The sequence below is a fragment of the Podarcis cretensis genome, assembly GCF_951804945.1.
Source record: "Podarcis cretensis genome assembly, chromosome: 18".
In the NCBI taxonomy this organism is placed as follows: domain Eukaryota; kingdom Metazoa; phylum Chordata; class Lepidosauria; order Squamata; family Lacertidae; genus Podarcis; species Podarcis cretensis.
Genome location: NC_137188.1, coordinates 8,623,701 through 8,646,090, shown reverse-complemented (window position 1 = coordinate 8,646,090; position 22,390 = coordinate 8,623,701). Strand labels below are relative to the sequence as shown.

At 49.3% G+C, this 22,390-nt stretch overlaps 1 protein-coding gene across 1 annotated transcript in view; it reads right to left on the bottom strand.

The window, feature by feature from the left end:
- The window catches only part of RAB11B (RAB11B, member RAS oncogene family), a 29,412-nt gene that overhangs the window by 7,015 nt on the left and 7 nt on the right, over nucleotides 1-22,390 (bottom strand). Inside the window, exons 1-4 of the mRNA XM_079960995.1 lie at nucleotides 22,172-22,390; nucleotides 10,592-10,787; nucleotides 5,514-5,707; nucleotides 3,939-4,019 (exon numbers count right to left, since the gene is read on the bottom strand). The exon at nucleotides 22,172-22,390 is cut by the window's right edge and continues 7 nt beyond it. Coding sequence (XP_079817121.1) covers nucleotides 3,939-4,019; nucleotides 5,514-5,707; nucleotides 10,592-10,787; nucleotides 22,172-22,211 — 511 coding nt within the window. The 5' untranslated portion in view covers nucleotides 22,212-22,390. The remainder of the gene's footprint in view (nucleotides 1-3,938; nucleotides 4,020-5,513; nucleotides 5,708-10,591; nucleotides 10,788-22,171) is intronic.

The following is a 22,390-nucleotide window of genomic DNA, read 5'->3' as shown; positions in this document are numbered from 1 at the left end:
CAGGTGGGACTCCCTGGGAAGAGCATTCCACAAGCGTGGAGCCACTGCAGAAAAGGCCCCGTTCTCATGTTATCAGCCTCCAGACCTCACATGGGGGAGGCAGATGGGCTTCAGACGATGATCTCAGGGTCTGGGTAGGTTCAGTTACTGTTGGTGGAAAGAAGCCCATCATCAACAATGGCTCTTGGCATTTAACTTGCCAAGAATGCTCAGTCCCAAGTACAGTGGACCCTCTGGATATTAATTAAATTCATTCTGGGAGTTGGTCCGCAACCCGAAAAGACCGTAGGCAGAGGCGCCGCTTCTATGCAGGCACGCGGCGCAATTGAGCACTTCTGCACATGTGCACAGCACGATTGGGCGCTTCTGCGCATGCATGAAGTGCGCAGAGCACTTCTGTAAATGCGCGCATGACGAAACCCAGAAGTATATACTTCCGGGTTTGCCGAAAGGTACGTATCCTGAGCTGTACATAACTAGAGGGTCCACTGTAAAGCCTTCCTGTACACACACAGAGAGATACAAACAGAGACCTGCCTTTTTCCCCTATCCAGGAAGGCAGTCACGCAGAAGTGATCAGCAAAATCATTGGAGCAATCCATTATCTCCAGCAATCTGGGAGCAACTTACATGCACCTTGAGAAACCACCCTAAATGCAAATGTGCTAGGCTGACGGTAAACATTTCAAGGCTCAAAGAGCTGTTAAGGGATGCCAACCACACGCACTGATGGTGGCCCAGGAGTGCCAACTTTAGCCCCGCAACTGTGGGTGCCCGGGGCCGTGGATGCCATGCAGCGTGCATGGCCCTGGCACTGAAATTAGTGGGTGCCTGGTGCCTTCACTGGGAATTTTGTGGGTGCTCGGGCACCCAGGGCCACAGGGAGTGGGCACCTACGTAGTGACCACAGATCATTGATTGATTGGTTTATTACGGCCATTGGCCCATATCTAAAAACAATACATCAAAATTTATCCATAAACAATACAATTTAAACAGTTCCAAGTTAAAACACCCCTATAAAACCAATTTTACTTCAATTAAGTAAACTATACACAATAAGCTCCCTCTATGTCAACCGCAATTCAAATCCCTCAGATTTTGGGGGATATGCGTCTTAGTTCTGGCACTTATTGATGGTTCTTAAGTTTGGCTAAGCTGTCAGAGTCATACAGTGATCCATTTCTCCTCTTATGAAATAAGACATTAATCAGGTATCTAGCGACTGCAAGGGATCTACTTGAGTCTTCGTCGTTTAATAAGTATATTATTTGGGCTTCCTGAGGTCTGTCAGCTATTCTCGATAAATATGGGGCCAGAAACTTGGACCGCGAAGCCGAATGTATAGGACAACAGAAGATTATATGATATAACGATTCTATAGATCCACTTTTACAGTCACAGAGGAGTGAGATCTGTCCGTTGGAGAGTCTGTTACCCAACACATTTGATGGGAAAACATTGAATCTAGCCTTTATAAAGGCATACCTGTGCATCACCACAGATAAGGTAGTTAAATAAGATGGAAGCTTCGTTGGTGGTGTTAAGCCAAGGTTTATTGGCGAACAGGTGCCACCACCTGTCGCAATATTAAATTGTAAATCCATCTCCTCTAATTTGTGAGTTATAATTCTCTTGGCAGAAATTAAATCCAATTTTAGTAGTTCAGATGGAGATAGTCCTAAGGACACAAGTTTCCCATGTATTATTTTTGCCCAAGGGCTAGGGAAGTCGTCTCTCCAGAGACACTGTATCAAGTGGAGATTTGGAAGTTTATGCCATAATGCCAACCAGTAACAGAGGATGCATTTCCATAATGTGGTTTCTAGAGCTGTAACATTTAGTTCGAGACGTATAGCAGTATTGCTTACACACCTGGGTAATTTTAGCAACCTTCTTAGCAGCTGGTTTTGGATTACCTCCAATTGGGTTAGATTAACAAAGGACCCCCATATTGGGATTGCATATGCTATTGTTGCAATCACCTTTGCCTTGAAAACTTTTAACACTGATGGAATATGGAAAGCCCCATCTGAAAAGAAAAAACGCAGTAGCGCAAAGGAAAGGGCTTTAGCTCTATTTAATACATATGCCAGATGGACCTTCCAGCCCATGTTGTGTTGGAGAAGGACTCCCAAGTATTGAAATTTAAAGACTTGGTCAATGGCTTTTCCGTCTATTCTCCAATTATAGGTTTTTCGACTCTTGGTGAAAATTAGAACTTTGGACTTGGCATGATTAATTGTAAGAAAATTTGATTTGCAGTAAGCATCAAAAATTTTCAGTGCCCTCCTAAGGCCTACTCTTGAGAAAGATAGGATCACTGCATCATCTGCGTAGAGTAGAAGGGGGCAACGATATTGGGCAAGGCGGGGGGCATGGATCGTTTCTTGAGAATCTATCAGAGGCGCCCTCATATCACTTATAAATAGATTAAAAAGGGTCGGAGCAAGGATACATCCTTGACGGACACCTCTATTGATGGTTACTGAATTTGAGAGGTCGCCGGCCGGAGTGATTCTCACCCTTACGGCTGATCCGTCATGCAATTTAGTTATTAGCCACAAAAGTCTTTTGTCTATTCCCCATCGTGCTAGTTTTCCCCAAAGTAATCCCCTGGGGATGCTGTCAAAAGCGGCCTTTAAATCAATAAAGGCCGCACAAAGTTGGCCTCTATTTGGGGCGGAATATTTCCGGGCAAGGTGGTATAAAACTAAGACATGATCAACCGCTGACTGATTCGGTCTAAAACCAGCCTGTTCAGGCCCAATCAGGTTGTTCTCTTCGGCCCACTTAGTAAGCTTAGTTAACAAGAACCGTGCATATATTTTCCCAGTTATTGACAATAAACTGATATTCCTGTAGTTTCCCGGGTCATCTGTCGAGCCCTTTTTATGAATTGGAATAATAATCGCATCCTTCCAAATTCTTGGAACCTTCCCACTGTTGTTTACGGCATCAAAAGTAACGGCCAAGATTTTCGCCCACCAGTGTGCATGAAGTTTTATCGCTTCCGCCGGGACTAGGTCGGGACCGGGGGCTTTACCAACTTTGAGATTGGAAATGAGTCCGTGGATTTCTTCCGGGTCAGTGGGTGGCCAAAGAGGGAGCTGCTCATAGAATCCATCGATTGTATTAATATTAAGGTCTGGTAAGGCAAAATAGTTCCTTAGAAATGATTCCCAAACTGGGGCAGGAATAACGGTTAGTGGGTAACTTTTAGATTTTCTGTTAACCAACAGCCAGAATTTTCGGGAGTTACGGGTATTTGAGGCAGCTATAAGTGCATGCCAGCGGTTCAGTTGCCATTCCTGTTTGGCCTTTTTTTGCACATATTTGTAAGCTGATTTTGCCTGATAGTACTCCTTGGGAAGCATAGTCGCCCCTGAGGATTTGTAATCATTATAAATAGCACAAAGATGTTGTTTGGCTTGTTTGCAATTATGGTTAAACCACAGTGCACCTGTCTTGGAGTGGGCCCGATTTACCTGGTGGGTTGGGACAGTAAAGAATGACGTGAGGTCATTCAACAAATTGGCAAATAGATTAATAGTTTGATCGAGTTCATATGAGGTTATGTCAAGGGCTGAATAGGTTTGTATGATCTCCTGCTGAAAAAATTGAGAATATTTTTGAGCCTGCGTTACAGACCACTTTATACCCTTCACTCGTAATGCCGTATTAATGCCCTCTACCAGGTTTTCTGTGTTAGTGTCTAATTGAGTTGGATGACTGTACTCGTCCCCGTGCCAGTCTAGGTCAAACATAGCAGCAAGTGGAAGGTGGTCACTGAACTGAATATTGTCAATCTTAAAAGAGAGAGCTTTCGGCATCAGATCACTCGAGGCTAAAGGCTCAAATCCAGGCGTGTGTTTCCTTTCCATTGCCCCACATGCCCTTTACACATCAGGAAAGATAATCTAAACGGAAATCCTTACCGGTAAGGATGTTCTTGAAGGCTTCTTCTACATTTGTTGAGTCGAGTGCTGAAGTTTCAATGAATGACAGGTTGTTTTTTTCTGCATGGGCAGGGGAGGAAATCGATGCAGTTATTTTCATGTACAGATGGCACTCTCCTCAAAGTCAAGCAATTGGAAGAAAGATAATTTTCTTCCCACCCCTTAAAGAATTCAAAAGCAGATTAGATAACTGAATTCTGGAGACTAGGAGAAATGTTGGCGTAGTTAGCACGCCTAATCACATTATGAGGCTATGATTCCTGCATTGCAAATGGGTTAGGCTAATGACCCCTGGGGTCTCTTCCCATCCTATAATTCTATGAAAAGTTACCCCGGTCCCAATCTCCTATTCCAGCACAGCGAAAAGTTCAGAAGCTTCCACTTTTGTTTTAGATTAACCACAGTTCAGTAATGAACCCAGTAGCCAATCTTGGCTGTGCACAGTGAAAACAATTCAGATTTGCAAACTAGCATAAATAAGACAGATATTTTAGTGTCACAAGTTACGAATCAGAAGTACCAGTCACGATCTAATTTGAAAACTGCAGCAACCTCGTTTCTCACTATCAGTTGTCTGCATCCCCAAATTTGTAAAATGGGGATGAATACTGGCTTACTTTTGTTATCAAATAAAATCCCTAGTTTTAAGTTATACTTCCTCTGAGTTTGGTGTGCCCTTGTGCATTCCCCACCCTATACTCAGACACATACAATTTTATCCTCGCATCAAACGTAGGAGGTAAATTGAGAGTGAGTCAGTTTACTCTCACTCCAATTTCATATTTGAATTTTACAGCTGATCAGACATTAAAGCCCAGGTCTCCTTGATCCAAGTCCAACACTACAACCAGTGAGTCCCACAGGCTCTTACAAGAGTAACCAAAGTACAGTGGTGCCCCGCAAGACGAATGCCTCGCAAGACGAAAAACCCGCTAGACGAAAGGGTTTTCCATTTTTCGAGGCGCTTCGCAAGACGAATTTCCCTATGGGCTTGCTTCGCAAGACGGAAACGTCTTGCGAGTCTTGCGAGTTTTTCCCCTCCCCCCCCTTTTTCTAAGCCGCTAATAGCCGCTTAGCCGTTAAGCCGCTAAGCCGTTAATAGCGCTAATCCGCTAAGCCGCTAATAGGGATGCTTTGCAAGACGAAAAAACCGCTAGACGAAGAGACTCGCGGAACGGATTATTTTCGTCTTGCGAGGCACCACTGTAATGTATGTACTTTGAGCAATTTCTTTAAAAAAGAACTATATTTATATTAAATATTTTAGTGATGATCACCACACTGCTTCTACCTAAGCCTTTTCAAAACCTTGTAACCTGAGATTCTCTGTTGTCCACCACACTGGGGGCCTCTTTCAGCCAAGGAATTGACTTCACTGCACTAAGCACACCACTGCTGCTTTGTAAATTCACAACCTCTCAGAAGCTTTATACCACCTCTTCCAGGTGGCCAATTTGCAAACTCCATCGGCACTTCAAAGGGAGCATGGCCATTGCTGCCACAAGAGCCAGGCAGCTAAAGAGCATCAACATCCAGAGTTTGTAACAACCCAACCTGCAAAAGCGCGGGCCTCGTCTGTAGGCACAGCCCTCAGGTGACGCAGATCGCTCTTGTTCCCCACCAGCATGATGACGATGTTGTTATCTGCATGATCCCGGAGCTCCTTCAGCCAACGCTCCACGTTCTCGTATGTCAAGTGTTTTGCGATGTCGTAAACCAGGAGCGCTCCAACGGCACCACGGTAATAGCTGAAAGAGTTATTTAGACAGGTGTTACTCAGCCTGCGGAAGGGTCTCTGGACACAGAGGTTGCTGAAGAACACTGACAAACCGGACGGAAAAGCGGATTATGTTTATATGGGAAAAGAGAAGACAGGGGCACGATAGTGGTCTTATCTGAAGGGCAGTCACACAGAAGACGGATCAGGCAGAGTTCCACCAGTCTAGACAGTGGAATTTGCTGCCAAGGAGTGTGGTGGAGTCTCCTTCTTTGGAGGTCTTTAAGCAGAGGCTTGACAACCATATGTCAGGAGTGCTCTGATGGTGTTTTCTGCTTGGCAGGGGGTTGGACTCGATGGCCCTTGTGGTCTCTTCCAACTCTATGATTCTATTCTAGAGGCTAACTGGACACAAGCTGCCCACACAAACAAAAATGAATGCCAAGATTTTCAGGATTTGCACCAGGCACACAAATGTTTGCAGAACTCAGTTAAGTTACAGACTGCCAAAATTCTGCAAGTACAAGCCAGGCTTATCTTCCATCCTGTGTGAAAAGGACAGCGTAAAGTTCAGAATGATTAACACTTTGCTGATGGACCCTGTGAGGAGGGGTACAGGGCATCAGAACAGCAACTCACGCAAGTAAGCAAACAATTTCTGCTTTTAAATGAAACTAACACCGGGTATTAAATTAAGCAAATTTATTACGATACTTCATGTTTATTCAGCTGCTTAATGGATTTTTTATAGCAGCACTTGAGCAGTTGTTTACTTGCACAACTCGCTTTTCTTTTTTTTAAAAAAACACCTACATTCTTGCAGCAGCTAGACTGGTGCCTGGGAGGGGCCGTCAAGACCATATAACACCGGTCCTGAAAGACCTACATTGGCTCCCAGTACATTTCTGAGCACAATTCAAAGTGTTGGTGCTGATCTTTAAAGCTGTAAACGGCCTCGGTCCAGCATACCTGAAGGAGCATCTCCACCCCCATCGTCCACTGAGGTCCAGCTCCGAGGGCCTTCTGGCGGTTCCCTCCCTGCGAGAAGTCAAGTTACAGGGAACCAGGCAGAGGGCCTTCTCGGTGGTGGCACCCGCCTTGTGGAACGCCCTCCCACAAGATGTCAAAGGCAACAACAACTACCAGACTTTTAGAAGACATCTGAAGGCAGCCCTGCTTAGGGAATCTTTCAATGTCTGATAAAGCCTCATAAAACCTTTTAGCCTCTAAAAATTCTTAGGAGCCTGTTGGGGTGGAGAAGAAGGGAAGGAGGGATGGAGATCCCCCCCCCCCGAATTTCTATGCTGGGTGCAGATGAAGGGGCTTCTCCCCCGTACCCCCGTCAGTGCTACGTATAGGGGAAACAGACACTTCCCCTCTGTTGGCTCACTTACTTTCCTGCATGCAATTATTTGTTGCCAAGAGCTGCCAGGCAAGGGCTTCATTGAATCCCCGGTTCAATCCCCCAGGGGCATCTCTGAGGAGGGCTGTGAAAGCCTTCTCCAGGCATAGGCAAACTCGGCCCTCCAGATGTTTTTGGGACTACAACTCCCATCATCCCTAGCTAACAGGACCAGTGGTCAGGGATGATGGGAGTTGTAGTCCTAATAATAATAATAATAATAATAATAATAATAATAATAATAAATTTATTATTTATACCCCGCCCATCTGGCTGGGTTTCCCCAGCCACTCTGGGCGACTTTCAATAAAACACCAAAATACAATAACAAAATAAAAGCTTCCCTAAACAGGGCTGCCTTCAGATGTCTTCTAAAAGTTTGGTGGTTGTTTTTCTCTTTGACATCTGGTGGGAGGGCGTTCCACAGGGAGGGCACCACTACCAAGAAGGCCCTCTGCCTGTCTCCCTGTAACTTGGCTTCTCACAGCGATGGAACCGCCAGAAGGCCCTCGGCGCTGGACCTCAGCGTCCGGGTAGATCTGGAGGGCCGAGTTTGCCTATGCCTGGGGCCCTTCTCTCTAAAACCCTGCACAGAACAATTGCCAATCAGTGTACGCAATATTGAGCTAGGTGGACCAATGGTCTGACTCTGTATATAGAAGCTTCCCGTGTCACGGGATGTTCAAACAAACATTGGCTTCTCTGGGAAATTCGTGAGCAACTATGAAGGGGTCTGGGAGGGCAGGTTCAGGTTTCTCTCCCATTCCAATAAACAAAGGATAGGGGGAATAATAATAATAATAATAATAATAATAATAATAATAATAATAATAATATTTTTATACCCTGCCCTCCCCAGCCGAAGCCGGGCTCAGGGCGGCTAACAACAATAAAAGAATACATTCTAAAAATCATTTAATTATAAAATTAATTCAAATCAAATTGATGGCAACCACTGGGCTAGAGTTCTGTGAAGATTGCCAAAGTGGCGAGTCAGGCTGTGCCCTGGCCAAAGGCTTGGTGGAACAGCTCTGTCTTGCAGGCCCCGTGGAAAGATGTCAAGTGCCGCAGGGCCCTAGTCTCTTGTGGCAGAGCGTTCCACCAGATCGGAGCCACAGCCGAAAAAGCCCTGGCTCTAGTTGAGGCCGGCCTAACCTCCCTGTGGTCTGGGACCTCCAAGATGTTTTTGTTTGCAGACCATAAGTTCCTCTGTGGGACATACCAGGAGAGACAGTCCCATAGGTACGAGGGTCCTAGGCCATATAGGGCTTTAAAGGTTAAAACCAGCACCTTAAACCTGATCCTGAATATTAGGTCAGGCAAGCTAAATCAGAAGCACACAGAAACTTGGTCCAGAAGAGAAGGATATCTGAGCACTGACTCAATTCAGGCTTATGACACGACTCGCAATCTTCCGCCACCTCAGCCTGAATTCCTTTATCCTGGAATGCGCCGATTTGCTGTTTCCCCCTCAACACACATACACACACAAACCCAGAGTGCCGGCAAGGCACTTTTAAGAAATCAAATTTCAGAAGAAGATTGCATAGCCAGGATGTGAGAGTTGGCTAATCTGCATTCAGGGATCCCAAGTGTGTGCTCTTGCATAAGAAATGCCTCGTAGGCCGAGTAAGACAGAGGTCTACGGAGTCCAGCACGCTTTGCAACAGTCTCAGAAGACATTTGTCAACCCTCTAGAAATCAATCGCTGCGAGTGGAAAGGGCCCCTTGTCCCATCCTTAGGACCCCGTGGGAAACTCAACAAACCTGCTGTACTGGGTGTGGAGGGGGCAGCTTAATAATAATAATAATAATAATAATAATAATAATAATAATAATAATAATTTATTATTTATACCCCGCCCATCTGGCTGGGTTTCCCCAGCCACTCTGGGCGGCTTCCAACTGAATATTAAAAACAGTACAGCATCAGACATTAAAAACTTCCCTAAAGAGGGCTTCCTTCAGTTGTCTTTTAAAAGTAAAATAGTTGTTTATTGCTTTGACGTCTGCTGGGAGGGCGTTCCACAGGGCAGGCGCCACTACCGAGAAGGCCCTCTGCCTGGTTCCCTGCAACCTCACTTCTCGCAATGAGGGAACCACCAGAAGGCCCTCGGCGCTGGATCTCAGTGTCCGGGCTGGACGATGGGGGTGGAGATGCTCCTTCAGGGATACTGGGCCATTTAGGGCTTGAAAGGTCAGCACCAACACTTTGAATTGTGCTCGGAAACGTACTGGGAGCCAATGCAGATCTCTCAGAACCGGTGTTATGTGGTTCCGGCGGCCACTCCCAGTCACCAGTCTAGCTGCCACATTCTGGATTAATTGCAGTTTCCGGGTCACCTTCAAAGGTAGCCCCACATAGAGCGCATTGCAGTAGTCCAAGCGGGAGATAACCAGAGCATGCACCACTCTGGCAAGACAGTCCGCGGGCAGGGAGGGTCTTAGCCTGCGTACCAGGTGGAGCTGGTAGACAGCCACCCTGGACACAGAATTGACCTGTGCCTCCATGGACGGCTGTGAGTCCAAAATGACTCCCAGGCTGCGCACCTGGTCCTTCAGGGGCACAGTGACCCCATTCAGGACCAGGGAATAAATGGGACACAGCTGCAGGCAGACTGAGGAAGTGTCATCTACCTTGGGCCTGTCCATAAAAAGCAAGTCTAAAGAGAGAGACTAAGGTGATGTTCGCTCTTTCTGGCAACTCTTTTCGTTGCGAATCATTTGTGGGTGAGCAGAGAGTTTGCCTGAACCCTGGTCAAGAACACGGAGGCTGAGAGGGAGTGTGTGTCAGGAGGAAAATGGACTGATATTGATTTATATATATTAGTAACTTTGCATTAATGTAACATTTTTACATGCAACTGTGGGTTTGTTTTTTTTGTAATGTTTTGTTTAAGTTGTCTGTTGCTGCTTCAGTTTTTTGTACACCACTTAGGGGTACAGTGGTACTTTGGTTCTCAAACTTAATCCGTTCCAGAAGTCCATTACAGAACTAAAGCGTTCCAAAACCAAGGCACGCTTCCCCATAGAAAGTAATGCAAAACGGATTAATCCATTCCAGACTTTTAAAAAGAAGCCCTAAAACAGCTATTGAACATGAATTTTACTATCTAACGAGACCACTGATCCATAAAATCAAAGCAATAAACAATGTACTGCAGTCAAACAACTGGGTTCCACAAAGTCACAGAAACAAAACAAAAAAACCCTCAAAAATGCAAAATAAATAGCAAAAACAGACAGACCTCAGCATAACACTGAAAAACGGAAGTGTGGCACTCAAATTGGAAGAGTAGCACTCTAATCAGAAGAGTAACACTCAAATCGGAAGTGTAACACTCAAAACGGAGGATGTTCGGCTTCCGAAAAAAGTTCACAAACCGGAACACTTACTTCCAGGTTTGCAATGTTCAGGTTCCAAGTTGTTTGAGTACCAAGGCACCACTGTATTTTTTTATTATATCAAATTAAATAATCAATCCATGAATCAGAGCAGCTTTTGAGGCTTACGCGGAGGTGATAGCACGATATCGCTCCTGGCCAGCCGTGTCCCAGATCTGTGCCTTTATCGTCTTGCCATCCACCTGGATGCTTCTGGTGGCAAACTCCACACCGATAGTGCTTTTGCTCTCCAGGTTGAACTCATTGCGTGTGAAGCGGGACAGGAGATTACTCTTCCCCACCCCGGAGTCTCCAATCAGCACAACTGGGGAGGGTAGAAAGAGAAAAGACAATACAGCGCTGTCAGCATTCATTTGTCAGACTGGGATTTATAAACACAGGGCAAAGTGATGGTAAAGGCAAAGCATTGCAGAGAATGGTGCTCTCTCCCCATAGCAAACAGCCAGTGCTCCCCCCTCACCATGAAGTTGTTACAGTAAGTGCCACAGGTTTAACATTTTTGGGGGGGGGGAGAGAAAGCTGCTGCTGCTACTGTGTACCCTTGAGTAATCCCCCCCCAAAATGCTGCAAAACCAGTGGTGTGTAGTCAGTGAACTAGGGGGACTAAGCTAGTTCCCTAAATGCTCTCTTCCAGCCCTGTTTAGGGAAGCTTTTAATGTTTGATGCATTACTGTATTTTAATATTTTGTTGGAAGCCGCCCAGAGTGGTTGGGGAAGCCCAGCCAGATGGGCGGGGTATAAATAATAAATTATTATTATTATTACAGTGGTGCCTCGCAAGACGAAATTAATCCGTTCCGTGAGGCTCTTCGTATAGTGGTTTTTTCGTCTTGCAAAGCAAGCCCATTGACGGCTTAGCGGATTAGCGCTATTAGCAGTTTAGCGGCTTTTAGCGGATCAGCTGATAAGCGGCTTAGGGCTTAGGAAAAGGGGGGGGAGGGGAAAAAACCCCGCAGGAACTCGCAAGACATTTTCGTCTTGCGAAGCAAGCCCATAGGGAAATTCGTTTTGCGAAGCGCCTCCAAAACGGAAAACCCTTTCGTCTAGCGGGTTTTCCATCTTGCAAGGCGTTCGTCTTGTGGGGCGCCACTGTATTGGCACCTCCTTCCCAAAGCCCGGGAAGCTTGTGCCCAACTCAGGGAGGAAGGTACGATGCTCACACGTGTAACATTGCCCTTGCAAGCTGTGCCTCAAGCCTTAACTGTTCCCCCTAAAAAACAACAACTGCTGCACGCCACTGCTGCAAACAGCCCTGTGTGTGGCCAGCACCCTACAGCCGACGCAGGGCTTCTCAACAGAACCTGGATGTGACCTCGCAGGGCAGTCTGGAGTGACGCAGGCTGCAACTCCAGAGCCAAGAGCTGCCCCCCAAAATTTCCAGCTTCTTGAAACGGACACTCAGTTCTTGTTGCTATCATTTTTACAGCTACTGACACCTCCTACGCTAGCTCTCTTCCAGTCGTTTGCATCATGCTTCTCCTCATATTGCCCAAGCCAACATAAAGGTAAAGGTAAAGGTACCCCTGCCCGTACGGGCCAGTCTTGACAGACTCTGGGGTTGTGCGCCCATCTCACTTAAGAGGCCAGGGGCCAGCGCTGTCCGGAGACACTTCCGAGTCACGTGGCCAGCGTGACATCGCTGCTCTGGCGAGCCAGAGCCGCACACGGAAACGCCGTTTACCTTCCCGCTGGTAAGCGGTCCCTATTTATCTACTTGCACCCGGAGGTGCTTTCGAACTGCTAGGTTGGCAGGCGCTGGGACCGAGCAGCGGGAGCGCACCCCGCCGCAGGGATTCGAACCGCCGACCTTTTGATCGGCAAGCCCTAGGCGCTGAGGCTTTAACCCACAGCGCCACCTGCGTCCCTTAAGCCAACATCCATCCCCGCAAAAAAAAACCCTTTCCTTCTCTGGCCTCTTCCAAGTGTCCACTGGAAAATCTGCTGGAGTAGAACCTTTCCTCCTTATTTCCCAAAGCCCAGCCTGGGTCCTCAAAGATGCTCTTGCCAGACACCTGTAGGTGAAGCTACTGATCGGCTTCCTCCGGGACTCCCTGAAGTTAAGCAAAGCTCCTCATCCGGCACTGAATGCATCAGGGCAGCCAAGGGGGCAGGCTGGAGGGAGGGAGGTCACACAACAATGCACCACGAATTCACTTGCTCCAAAACTGCTCCAAACCATTCAATCAGAAGTCTTCCTTTGTACATGGGCATTGTTCCTCCCACATCAGAATCAACAGGGTCAACAAGCAACAGGATGCCGGGAGAGGGACAACTGTGCAAAAAGGTCAAGCAAATTATTCGTTAGGGCCGAAGGGCTGACTCGCAGGAGTTGGTCTTTGGGAAGCTTTTGTTGTTGTTGTTGTTTAGTCATTTAGTCGTGTCCGACTCTCCGTGACCCCATGGACCAGAGAACGCCAGGCACTCCTGTCCTTCACTGCCCCCCGCAGCTTGGTCAGACTCATGCTGGTAACCTCGAAAACACTATCCAACCATCTCGTCCTCTGTCGCCCCCTTCTCCTTGTGCCCTCCATCTTAGCATGTTGGACGCCTTCCGACCTGAGGGGCTCATCTTCCAGCGTCATAACTTTTATATGCCTGTTGTCTTTGTCCATGGAGTTTTCTTGGCAGGGATACTGGAGTGGCTTGCCGGTTCCTCCTCCAGGTGGATCACGTTTGGTCAAAACTCTCCACTATGACCTGTTCATCTTGGGTGCCCTGCTCGGCATAGTTCATAGCTTCTCTGAGTTCTTCAAGCCCCTTCGCCACGGCAAGGCAGTGATCCATGAAGGGGATTGGGCAGCTTTTAGTTTTATTTAAAAACAGGTGAAGGGGAGGGGGATATGAGAGAGGTGCATAAAATTACCGTATTTTTCGCTCTATAGGACACACTTTTCCCCCTCCAAAAATGAAGGGGAAATGTGTGCGCGTCCTATGGAGCAAATGCAGGCTCCTTGGCTTCAGCGATAGAAACGCGAAGCTTCCGAAGCACAGAGGGAGCGCTCCCTCCACGCTCCGGAGGCTTCACATTGCTTTCGCTGAAGCCTGGAGAGCGAGAGGGGTCGGTGCGCACCGACCCCTCTCACTCTCCAGGCTTCAGGCAGCTATCCGCAAGCCTTAGGAGCTCAGCGGGAGTTCCCGCCGCGCTCTGAAGGCTTGCGGATAGCAGCCTGCAGCCTGAACCTCCGGGAGTTCCCGCTGTGCTCCGAAGGCTTGCGGATAGCTGCCTGAAGCCCCGGATAGCCGCCTGAAGCCTGGAGAGTGAGAGGGGTCGCTGCACACCGATCCCTCTTGCTCTCCATGCTTAGCTTCGCTGGAGAGCTGCTGCACAGTTTTCCCTCTCTGCGCAGTGCCCCTTCAGCAAAGCGGGAGAAGAAATGGAAGGGGCTCCATTTCTCCTACCGCTTCGCTGAAGGGGCGCTGAGCAGAGAGGGGGAGAATTTTTTTTCCCTGTTCTCCCCCTCCTATGGTCCGGTGCGTCCTATGATCCAGTGCATCCTATAGAGCGGAAAATACGGTATGCAGTGTGTGGGGAGAAAGTGGATAGGCCAGGGGTCAGCAACCTGTGGCCCATGAGCCACAAGTGGCCCACGGGGGTCATTTAACCGGCCCCTCATTTCGCATCCGAACTGAGCCACTCGCTTGGCGAGCCCCCGCACACTGCGCTAAACCGGCGCAGTGTGGCGCAGGGAGTCGCTTCTGCGGCGCCAGAAATCGTGTCTGTGCAGACGGCGGAAATCACAGGTGCGTGTGCACAATCCAGGAGGGATCTCCGCTGGAGTGAACCGGCCCAGGCAAGGTAAACCTTGCCGACCCCTGGGATAGGCAGAAGTTTGTCCCCCTCTCATAAAAGCAACCCAACCGAATGAAGAAGAGATTCACACAAGCACATGGTTAAACTCTGAACTGGCTTCCACAAGTGGATCAAACAAATCTGGGGGGTGGGACTCTATGCTTGTCCAGATGGCTGCATGATCCCCTCCAGGATCAAAAGTGGCATGCCTCTGAATTTCAGTGCAATAGCAAGAGAAGGTGTTTGCCCTCATGCCCCGTTTGTGGGCTTCCCAGAGGAGGCATATAACAACTGCGAGAAGAAAACTGCTGAACTAGATGGACCTTTGATCTGACAAAGTAGGAAGCAAGCAAGGCCTTTACATTCAAATTGGCTCTGGCTGGATAGCGATATGGAGGGATGGTAATAGAATGGGGAGATTGTGCTATAAAGGGCTTGAGATGCAACATAATAAGCCGTTGTTCCTTCATTACACCTCCCTTTCATGCGGTGAGCTGCTCATCTAAAATAGCCCCTCATATAAAAAGTCTGCCCCTCCCACCGCCACCAGAAACTAGTGTGTGGGCAAGGAAAACAAAGGAAACCCTGCTTTAATATTTGGATTGGGGAATTTTCCAGCAGGACTGGCAAGTAGTATAAGTGTACCTTAATCCAGTGTTTCCCAACCTTGGGCCTCCAGCTGCTTTTTTGGACTACAACTCCCATCATCCCTAGCTAGCAAGACCAGTGGTCAGGGATGATGGGAATTGTAGTTCAAAAACAGCTGGAGACCCAAGGTTGGGAAACACTGCCTTAATCGGTTTACGAAGGCCCCAGACTTTGGTTCTACTCTCACCTTACCCTTTGATCTATTACACCTTGATCTTTCTTGTACACACAACCTTGGACCACAGAAATATGCACAGAGACTCTGTATGTGGAGGGGTTAATCCATAAGGCATTATTTGAAAGACCCTGCCTTCGGCTAAGGAAAGCAGACTAGAACATTGCCTTCTAGCCTCAGCCCAGCAATTCTTACCTGTGGAAGGTTTGTTTACTTCCAAGAAGCACAGGTGTGTGTAACTTTATGTCAGCAACCTAATTATATACAGATATACCACTTACTCTAAGAACTGCTTTACCTTTTTTTACACCCATTTTACAGGCAAGAATGACTTGGCAAACATGTTTGATAGGGGTTAGAAACCTAGGTCTAATACTAACTGCAGGAACTGCATCGCAGAGATTTTTTTCCTCCCCAAAGAAGTAACTGCTTTTTGCAGCGACTCTTCGGCTTTTTAAAAAGTACACCAAATTTCCAAGGAGCAAGCAACAAACATGGCATTGTTGGGACAGGACTGCATCACCGCTCCGTAACCTATTCACAGTTTATGTACCACTTTCACAGGAACCACCAAACATCCCAAAACTGATTGATTCTTGGTCACAGTTGCTCGCAGGTTAATGACACCAATTACCGCTCAACTGCTGATTGGACAATCTCTGCTGCCAGCCCTGGATCCTGCAAACCCCAAAATGGTGTCATTTCAAATAACGGTTTTGTCCTTTAACTGCTCTTTCTCTTCCCTCCCGATCACCCATTCATTGACCCCAGTTCTCTACTGCCAGATCATTATTATTTTTTAGGAAGGCTGAACCAAAAAACAGAGGCATCTGATGCACAGCTAAACACTACTGTAAATAGCACATGACAGTGTTGCTTTTGCAATTCCAGCGCAAGTTGTTGGATATTGAGCCAGACAGAGCCCAAAGGAGATACCCGGAGCAAAACAAAAATGTCTATATGCAACAACTGCACCCAAGGTGGGTGTGCGTGCACTGCAATAGAGAGGACTAGGAAAATACTAATAGATTACAGAAGACAGAGTCTCTTTGGTTGAACTTAGAGAGTTGGTGACTGATATAGACTGAATTTAGATCTGCAGGACTGGAAACTCTCCGTGTTGTTCAGTGTTATAACCTCCCCTGAGCCCTTAGGATAAAGTGAAAGTATTTAAAGCGACCCAGTACACCACACAAATCAGTCCCTAAACACCCAGTACACCACACAAATCAGTCCCTAAACACAGTACACCACACACGAAAGGTCGGCGGTTCGAATCCCTGCGGCGGGGTGCGCTCCCGCTGCTCGGTCCCAGCGCCTGCCAACCTAGCAGTTCGAAAGCACCTCCGGGTGCAAGTAGATAAATAGGGACTGCTTACTAGCGGGAAGGTAAACGGCGTTTCCGTGTGCGGCTCTGGCTCGCCAGAGCAGCGATGTCACGCTGGCCACGTGACCCGGAAGTGTCTCCGGACAGCGCTGGCCCCTGGCCTCTTAAGTGAGATGGGCGCACAACCCCAGAGTCTGTCAAGACTGGCCCGTACGGGCAGGGGTACCTTTACCTTTTTACCACAACATCACTAAGCCCCTTCTCTTCTTGTTTCGACTGTCCATAAGCCTTAAAGCTGCACTGCAAATCCAGCCCACCGACCACCACCTGCTCCCACCCCACTTTTCTTCTCCGTAAGACCCAGCCCCCAGTTGCCAGCCACGCTGCTGGTTGCTAACGCATCCCCTCAGGCCTTCTTGCTTTCAGTCACCCACCCCCACCCCCCGACTCACATGCTCCCTAGAAAGCTGTGGATAAGCGTCTCCAACCACAACACTTATTGCTGGAAGCTACCTTGGGGTCCCGCACAACAGAAAGGCAAAAAATAAACAGGGGAAACCACAGCGAAACCCACATCAAAACCCTAGCCATTTCAACACACATGTGCAGTTTCAATGGTCCTTTCAGCCCCCTCCTTCAGTTTACAGTCCCCAATTTCCAAGCCTTCCTTCCACTGTCCAAGACCAAAAAATCCCCTCCTATGGCTTTACAGATCCTCTAGGATGCTATGAGGGTGTTACAAAATTGTATGGTGCACACACACAGTGGACACACACTCCACAGAAAACCAATCCTTCACTCTTCAGAATTTAGGAAATATTCCCTGAGAAAATTGCACTTTATTTTAGCACACAGAACAATCCCAAAAGCCATCTTGGCTCTCTGAATGACTGTAAATCAGGGGTAGGCAACCTAAGGCCCATGGGCCACAAGCGGCTCACGGGGGTTGTTTAACCTGCCCACGAGCTGCCCCCAAACTGAGCTGCCCGCTTGGCAAGTACCCGCGCGGTCCATTAAACTGGTGCAGTGCGGTGCAGGGACTCGCTTCCGCCGTGCCAGAAGTTGCGTCTGCACATGCACAGATTATGAGGAACGGCTAAGGGAGCTGGGCATGTTTAGCCTGGAGAAGAGGAGGTTAAGGGGTGATATGACAGCCATGTTCAAATATATAAAAGGATGTCACATAGAGGAGGGAGAAAGGTTGTTTTCTGCTGCTCCAGAGAAGCGGACACGGAGCAATGGTTCCAAACTACAAGAAAGAAGATTCCACCTAAACATTAGAAACAACTTCCTGACAGTAAGAGCTGTTTGACAGTGGAATTTGCTGCCAAGGAGTGTGGTGGAGTCTCCTTCTTTGGAGGTCTTTAAGCAGAGGCTTGACAACCATATGTCAGGAGTGCTCTGATGGTGTTTCCTGCTTGGCAAGGGGTTGGACTCGATGGCCCTTGTAGTCTCTTCCAACTCTATGATTCTATGATTCTATGATTCTAAGATGCCGGAAATTGCGCGTGCGCAGATGCAGACGCCGGAAATCGCAGGCACACGTGCTATCTTAAGGGCATGTTTTCTGCATGAATAGGGTAGGCCTGCGACCTCGATTGCAGAACTAAGGGATCTAGCACCTCAAAAGGAATGGCCAGGTAATTCAATAAGCAAGCATTCTCTTGACAGACAGGAGACAAGCCATACAGTGGTACCTCAGGTTAAGTGCTTAATTTGTTCCGGAGGTCTGTTCTTAACCTGAAACTGTTCTTAACCTGAAGCACCACTTTAGCTAATGGGGCCTCCCGCTGCGCCACTGCAGCATGATTTCTGTTCTCATCCTGAAGCAAAGTTCTTAATCCGAGGTACTATTTCTAGGTTAGCGGAGTCTGTAACCTGAAGCGTATGTAACCTGAAGCGTATGTAACCCAAAGTTACCTACTGTACTCAAATTTCTGTTGTGGACCGCCTCTTTCTGTGGCATATGAATGATGCTTTTTGGGTGGTCTTTGGTGAAGCGGGTTGGGCAATTTCAAAGGTCTTTACAGTGGTGCCCCGCAAGACGAAATTAATCCGTTCCACGAGTCTCTTCGTCTAGCGGTTTTTTCATCTTGCAAAGCACCCCTATGAGCGGCTTAGCGGATTAGCGCTATTAGCGGCTTAGCGGCTATTAGCGGCTTAGTGGCTTAGAAAAAGGGGGGAAAGGGAAAAAACTCGCAAGACGTTTTCGTCTTGCGAGCAAGCCCATAGGGAAATTCGTCTTGCGAAGCACCTCAAAAGACGGAAAACCCTTTCGTCTAGCGAGTTTTTCGTCTTGCAAGGTATTCGTCTTGTGGGGCACCACTGTAAAGGTTCTTGCACACCTTTGCTCTGGGTTCTCACCTCCATGTAGGGTGGGGGTGGGAGCCTCTGTTGCAACAGAAAAATAAAGACCTGCCTTGCTTTCACTGGATCCTGCCTCTATCCATTCTTCTCTGACCAATCACGGACTTAAGGAACACCAAGACACCTGATGGGGAATTGGGCTGTAGAAGCCAACCCCACATTTTTCTATAGCAAGCAGGTGACTGCAGCCCATCTGCAGTGTCAGTACCTCTCTCCCTATTCCCTTCTCAAAAGCCACCATCCCAAGCCCTCTCTTCCCTATTTCTTTTCATATTTCCATCTCCCCATCCCACTCCTACATTGTTGTTGTTGTTGTTTAGTCGTGTCCAACTCTTCGTGACCCCCTGGACCAGAGCACGCCAGGCACTCCTGTCTTCCACTGCCTCCCGCAGTTTGGTCAAACTCATGCTGGTAGCTTCCAGAACACTGTCCCACCATCTCGTCCTCTGTCGTCCCCTTCTCCTTGTGCCCTCCATCTTTCCCAACATCAGGGTCTTTTCCAGGGAGTCTTCTCTTCTCACGAGGTGGCCAAAGTCTTGGAGCCTCAGCTTCAGGATCTGTCCTTCCAGTGAGCACTCAGGGCTGATTTCCTTCAGAATGGAGAGGTTTGATCTTCTTGCAGTCCATGGGACTCTCAAGAGTCCCCTCCAGCACCAGAATTCAAAAGCATCCATTCTTCGGTGATCAGCCTTCTTTATGGTCCAGCTCTCACTTCCATACATCACTACATCACCCCTCCTATACAGTCTCTGCCAAGTCCCATCTCCCAAGCCCCTTGCTTCCCATTTCTTTCTCAAGTTCCAACTCCTGCTCCTCATATTCTCTGCCCAGGCCTCTCCCTTGCCTTTCTTCAGCCTCCAGCCCCCCTCTACCTCTTCCTCTAAGCCCCCAAACCCCCCTGCCCCAGCGCTGCTGGATTTCCACCACCACTCCAAACATGTGCCCCTCCTCTTCAAAGTAAGGAGGGGGCAAACAAGTCCCTTCTCTCTGCAATAGCCCTTTCACACACTAGACCATCCCTCCTCCCACAACTTTTCTTACTAATCAGCCTCCTAAGGTGCCACTAAACTATTAAAAAAAAAAAAAAACTCGAGCAGATCATTTCAATCAATGAAAATGCACCAAGTTAGCCCCACCAGTCTCAACTGACCAACCATAAAAAAAATTAAAAACTTATAATTTGAACGCCACCCAATGGGAACCAGTCTTGGGGAAGAGGAGCAGTAGGTGCAACTGTTGGGGTTGTTCCCCACTCCACTCTCTGTGGTGGTGGGAAGTCGTTCAGCCCTCCAGATTTGGGATAAACTACAACTCCCATCAGGGACGCAGGTGGCGCTGTGGGTTAAAGCCTCAGCGCCTAGGGCTTGCCGATCGAAAGGTCGGCGGTTCGAATCCCTGCGGCGGGGTGCGCTCCCGCTGCTCGGTCCCAGCGCCTGCCAACCTAGCAGTTCGAAAGCACCTCCGGGTGCAAGTAGATAAATAGGGACCGCTTACCAGCGGGAAGGTAAACGGCGTTTCCGTGTGCGGCTCTGGCTCGCCAGAGCAGCGATGTCACGCTGGCCACGTGACCCGGAAGTGTCTCCGGACAGCGCTGGCCCCTGGCCTCTTAAGTGAGATGGGCGCACAACCCCAGAGTCTGTCAAGACTGGCCCGTACGGGCAGGGGTACCTTTACCTTTTACAACTCCCATCACCACTGGGCAGTTGCATGGGCCCGGGAGCTGCTGGGAGTCCACAACTTTTCCCTGCTATGTACTATGCACTTGAGTCTAGACCAGTGTTTCCCAAACTTGGGTCTCCTGCTGTTTTTTTCCAGCCTACAATTCCCATTATCCCTGACCACTGGTCTTTCTAGCTGGGGATGATGGGAGTTGTAGTCCAAAAACAGAAGACCCAAGTTTGGGAAACACTGGTCTAGGCACAGTTGTTTTGGTGGCGATGTGGCGAATTTGTTCCACGTTTACTGAGTTGTTGATTTCTGCCCTCCCCTTGGGAATCCTGGGCTAACCCCTCCCCTTTGGAACCCAGGGCAAGCTCCTCCCCATTGGAACCTGAGGCAAGCTCCTCCCCTTTGGAACCCTGGGCTAACCCCTCCCCTTTGGAACCCAGGGCTAACCCCTCCCCTTTGGAATCCTGGGCTAATCCCTCCTCTTTGGAACCCGGGGCAAGCTCCTCCCCTTTGGAACCTTGGGCTAACCCCTCCCCTTTGCAAGCTCCTCCCCTTTGGAACCCGGGGCAAGCTCCTCCCCTGTGGAATCCTGGGCTAACCCCTCCCCTTTGGAACCCGGGGGAGGGGGCAAGCTCCTCCCCTTTGGAATACTGGGCTAACCCCTCCCCTTTGGAACTGGGGGGGCAAGCTCCTCCCCTTTGGAACCCTGGGTTAACCCCTCCCCCTTGGAACCCGGGGCAAGCTCCTCCCCTGTGGAACCCTGGGTTAATCCCTCCACCTTGGAACCCGGGGCAAGCTCCTCCCCTTTGGAACCCTGGGTTAACCCCTCCCCCTTGGAACCCAGGGCAAGCTCCTCCCCTTTGGAACCCGGGGCAAGCTCCTCCCCTGTGGAATCCTGGGCTAACCCCTCCCCCTTGGAACCTGGGGCAAGCTCCTCCCCCTTGGAACCTGGGGCAAGCTCCTCCCCTTTGGAACCCTGGGCCCCCTCCCCTTCGGAACCCAGGGCAAGCTCCTCCCCTTTGGAACCCGGAGGAAAGCTCCTCCCCTTTGGAACCCTGGGCTAACCCCTCCCCTTTGGAACCCGGAACAAGCTCCTCCCCTTTGGAATACTGGGCTAACCCCTCCCCTTTGGAACCTGGGGCAAGCTCCTCCCCTTTGGAATCCTGGGCTAACCCCTCCCCTTTGCAACCAAAGGCAAGCTCCTCCCCTGTGGAACCCTGGGCTAACCCCTCCCCTTTGGAATCCTGGGCTAATCCCTCCTCTTCGGAACCCAGGGCAAGCTCCTCCCCTTTGGAACCCGGAGGCAAGCTCCTCCCCTTTGGAACCCTGGGCTAACCCCTCCCCTTTGGAACCCGGAGGCAAGCTCCTCCCCTTTGGAATACTGAGGTAACCCCTCCCCTTTGGAACCTGGGGCAAGCTCCTCCCCTTTGGAATCCTGGGCTAACCCCTCCCCTTTGCAACCAAAGGCAAGCTCCTCCCCTGTGGAACCCTGGGCTAACCCCTCCCCTTTGGAATCCTGGGCTAATCCCTCCTCTTCGGAACCCAGGGCAAGCTCCTCCCCTTTGGAACCCGGGGCAAGCTCCTCCCTCTTCGAACGCGGGGGCAAGCCCCTCCTCCTCCGGGTAGGGGCGGGGCTTCGCCGCCCCCCTCCCAGCCAGGCGCGCCCCCCCCCTCCGCACCATCGTCATCCGCTCCTTCCCCCGCTCCTCTCACCTTTGAATAGATAGTCGTACTCGTCGTCGCGGGTTCCCATGGCGACGCCGCTCCCGCTCGCTGCTGCTGCTGCTGCTGCTTCTGCTTCTTCTCCCTCGCGCCCTCGGCGGGTCCCTCCCCGGTTTCCGTCCCGCTCGCGGGAGGAGGAGGAAGAGGCCGGACTAGGCCAGGCCAAAGCCGGGCCGACTCCCTCTCGCCTGACAGGCACCGAGGCAGGCG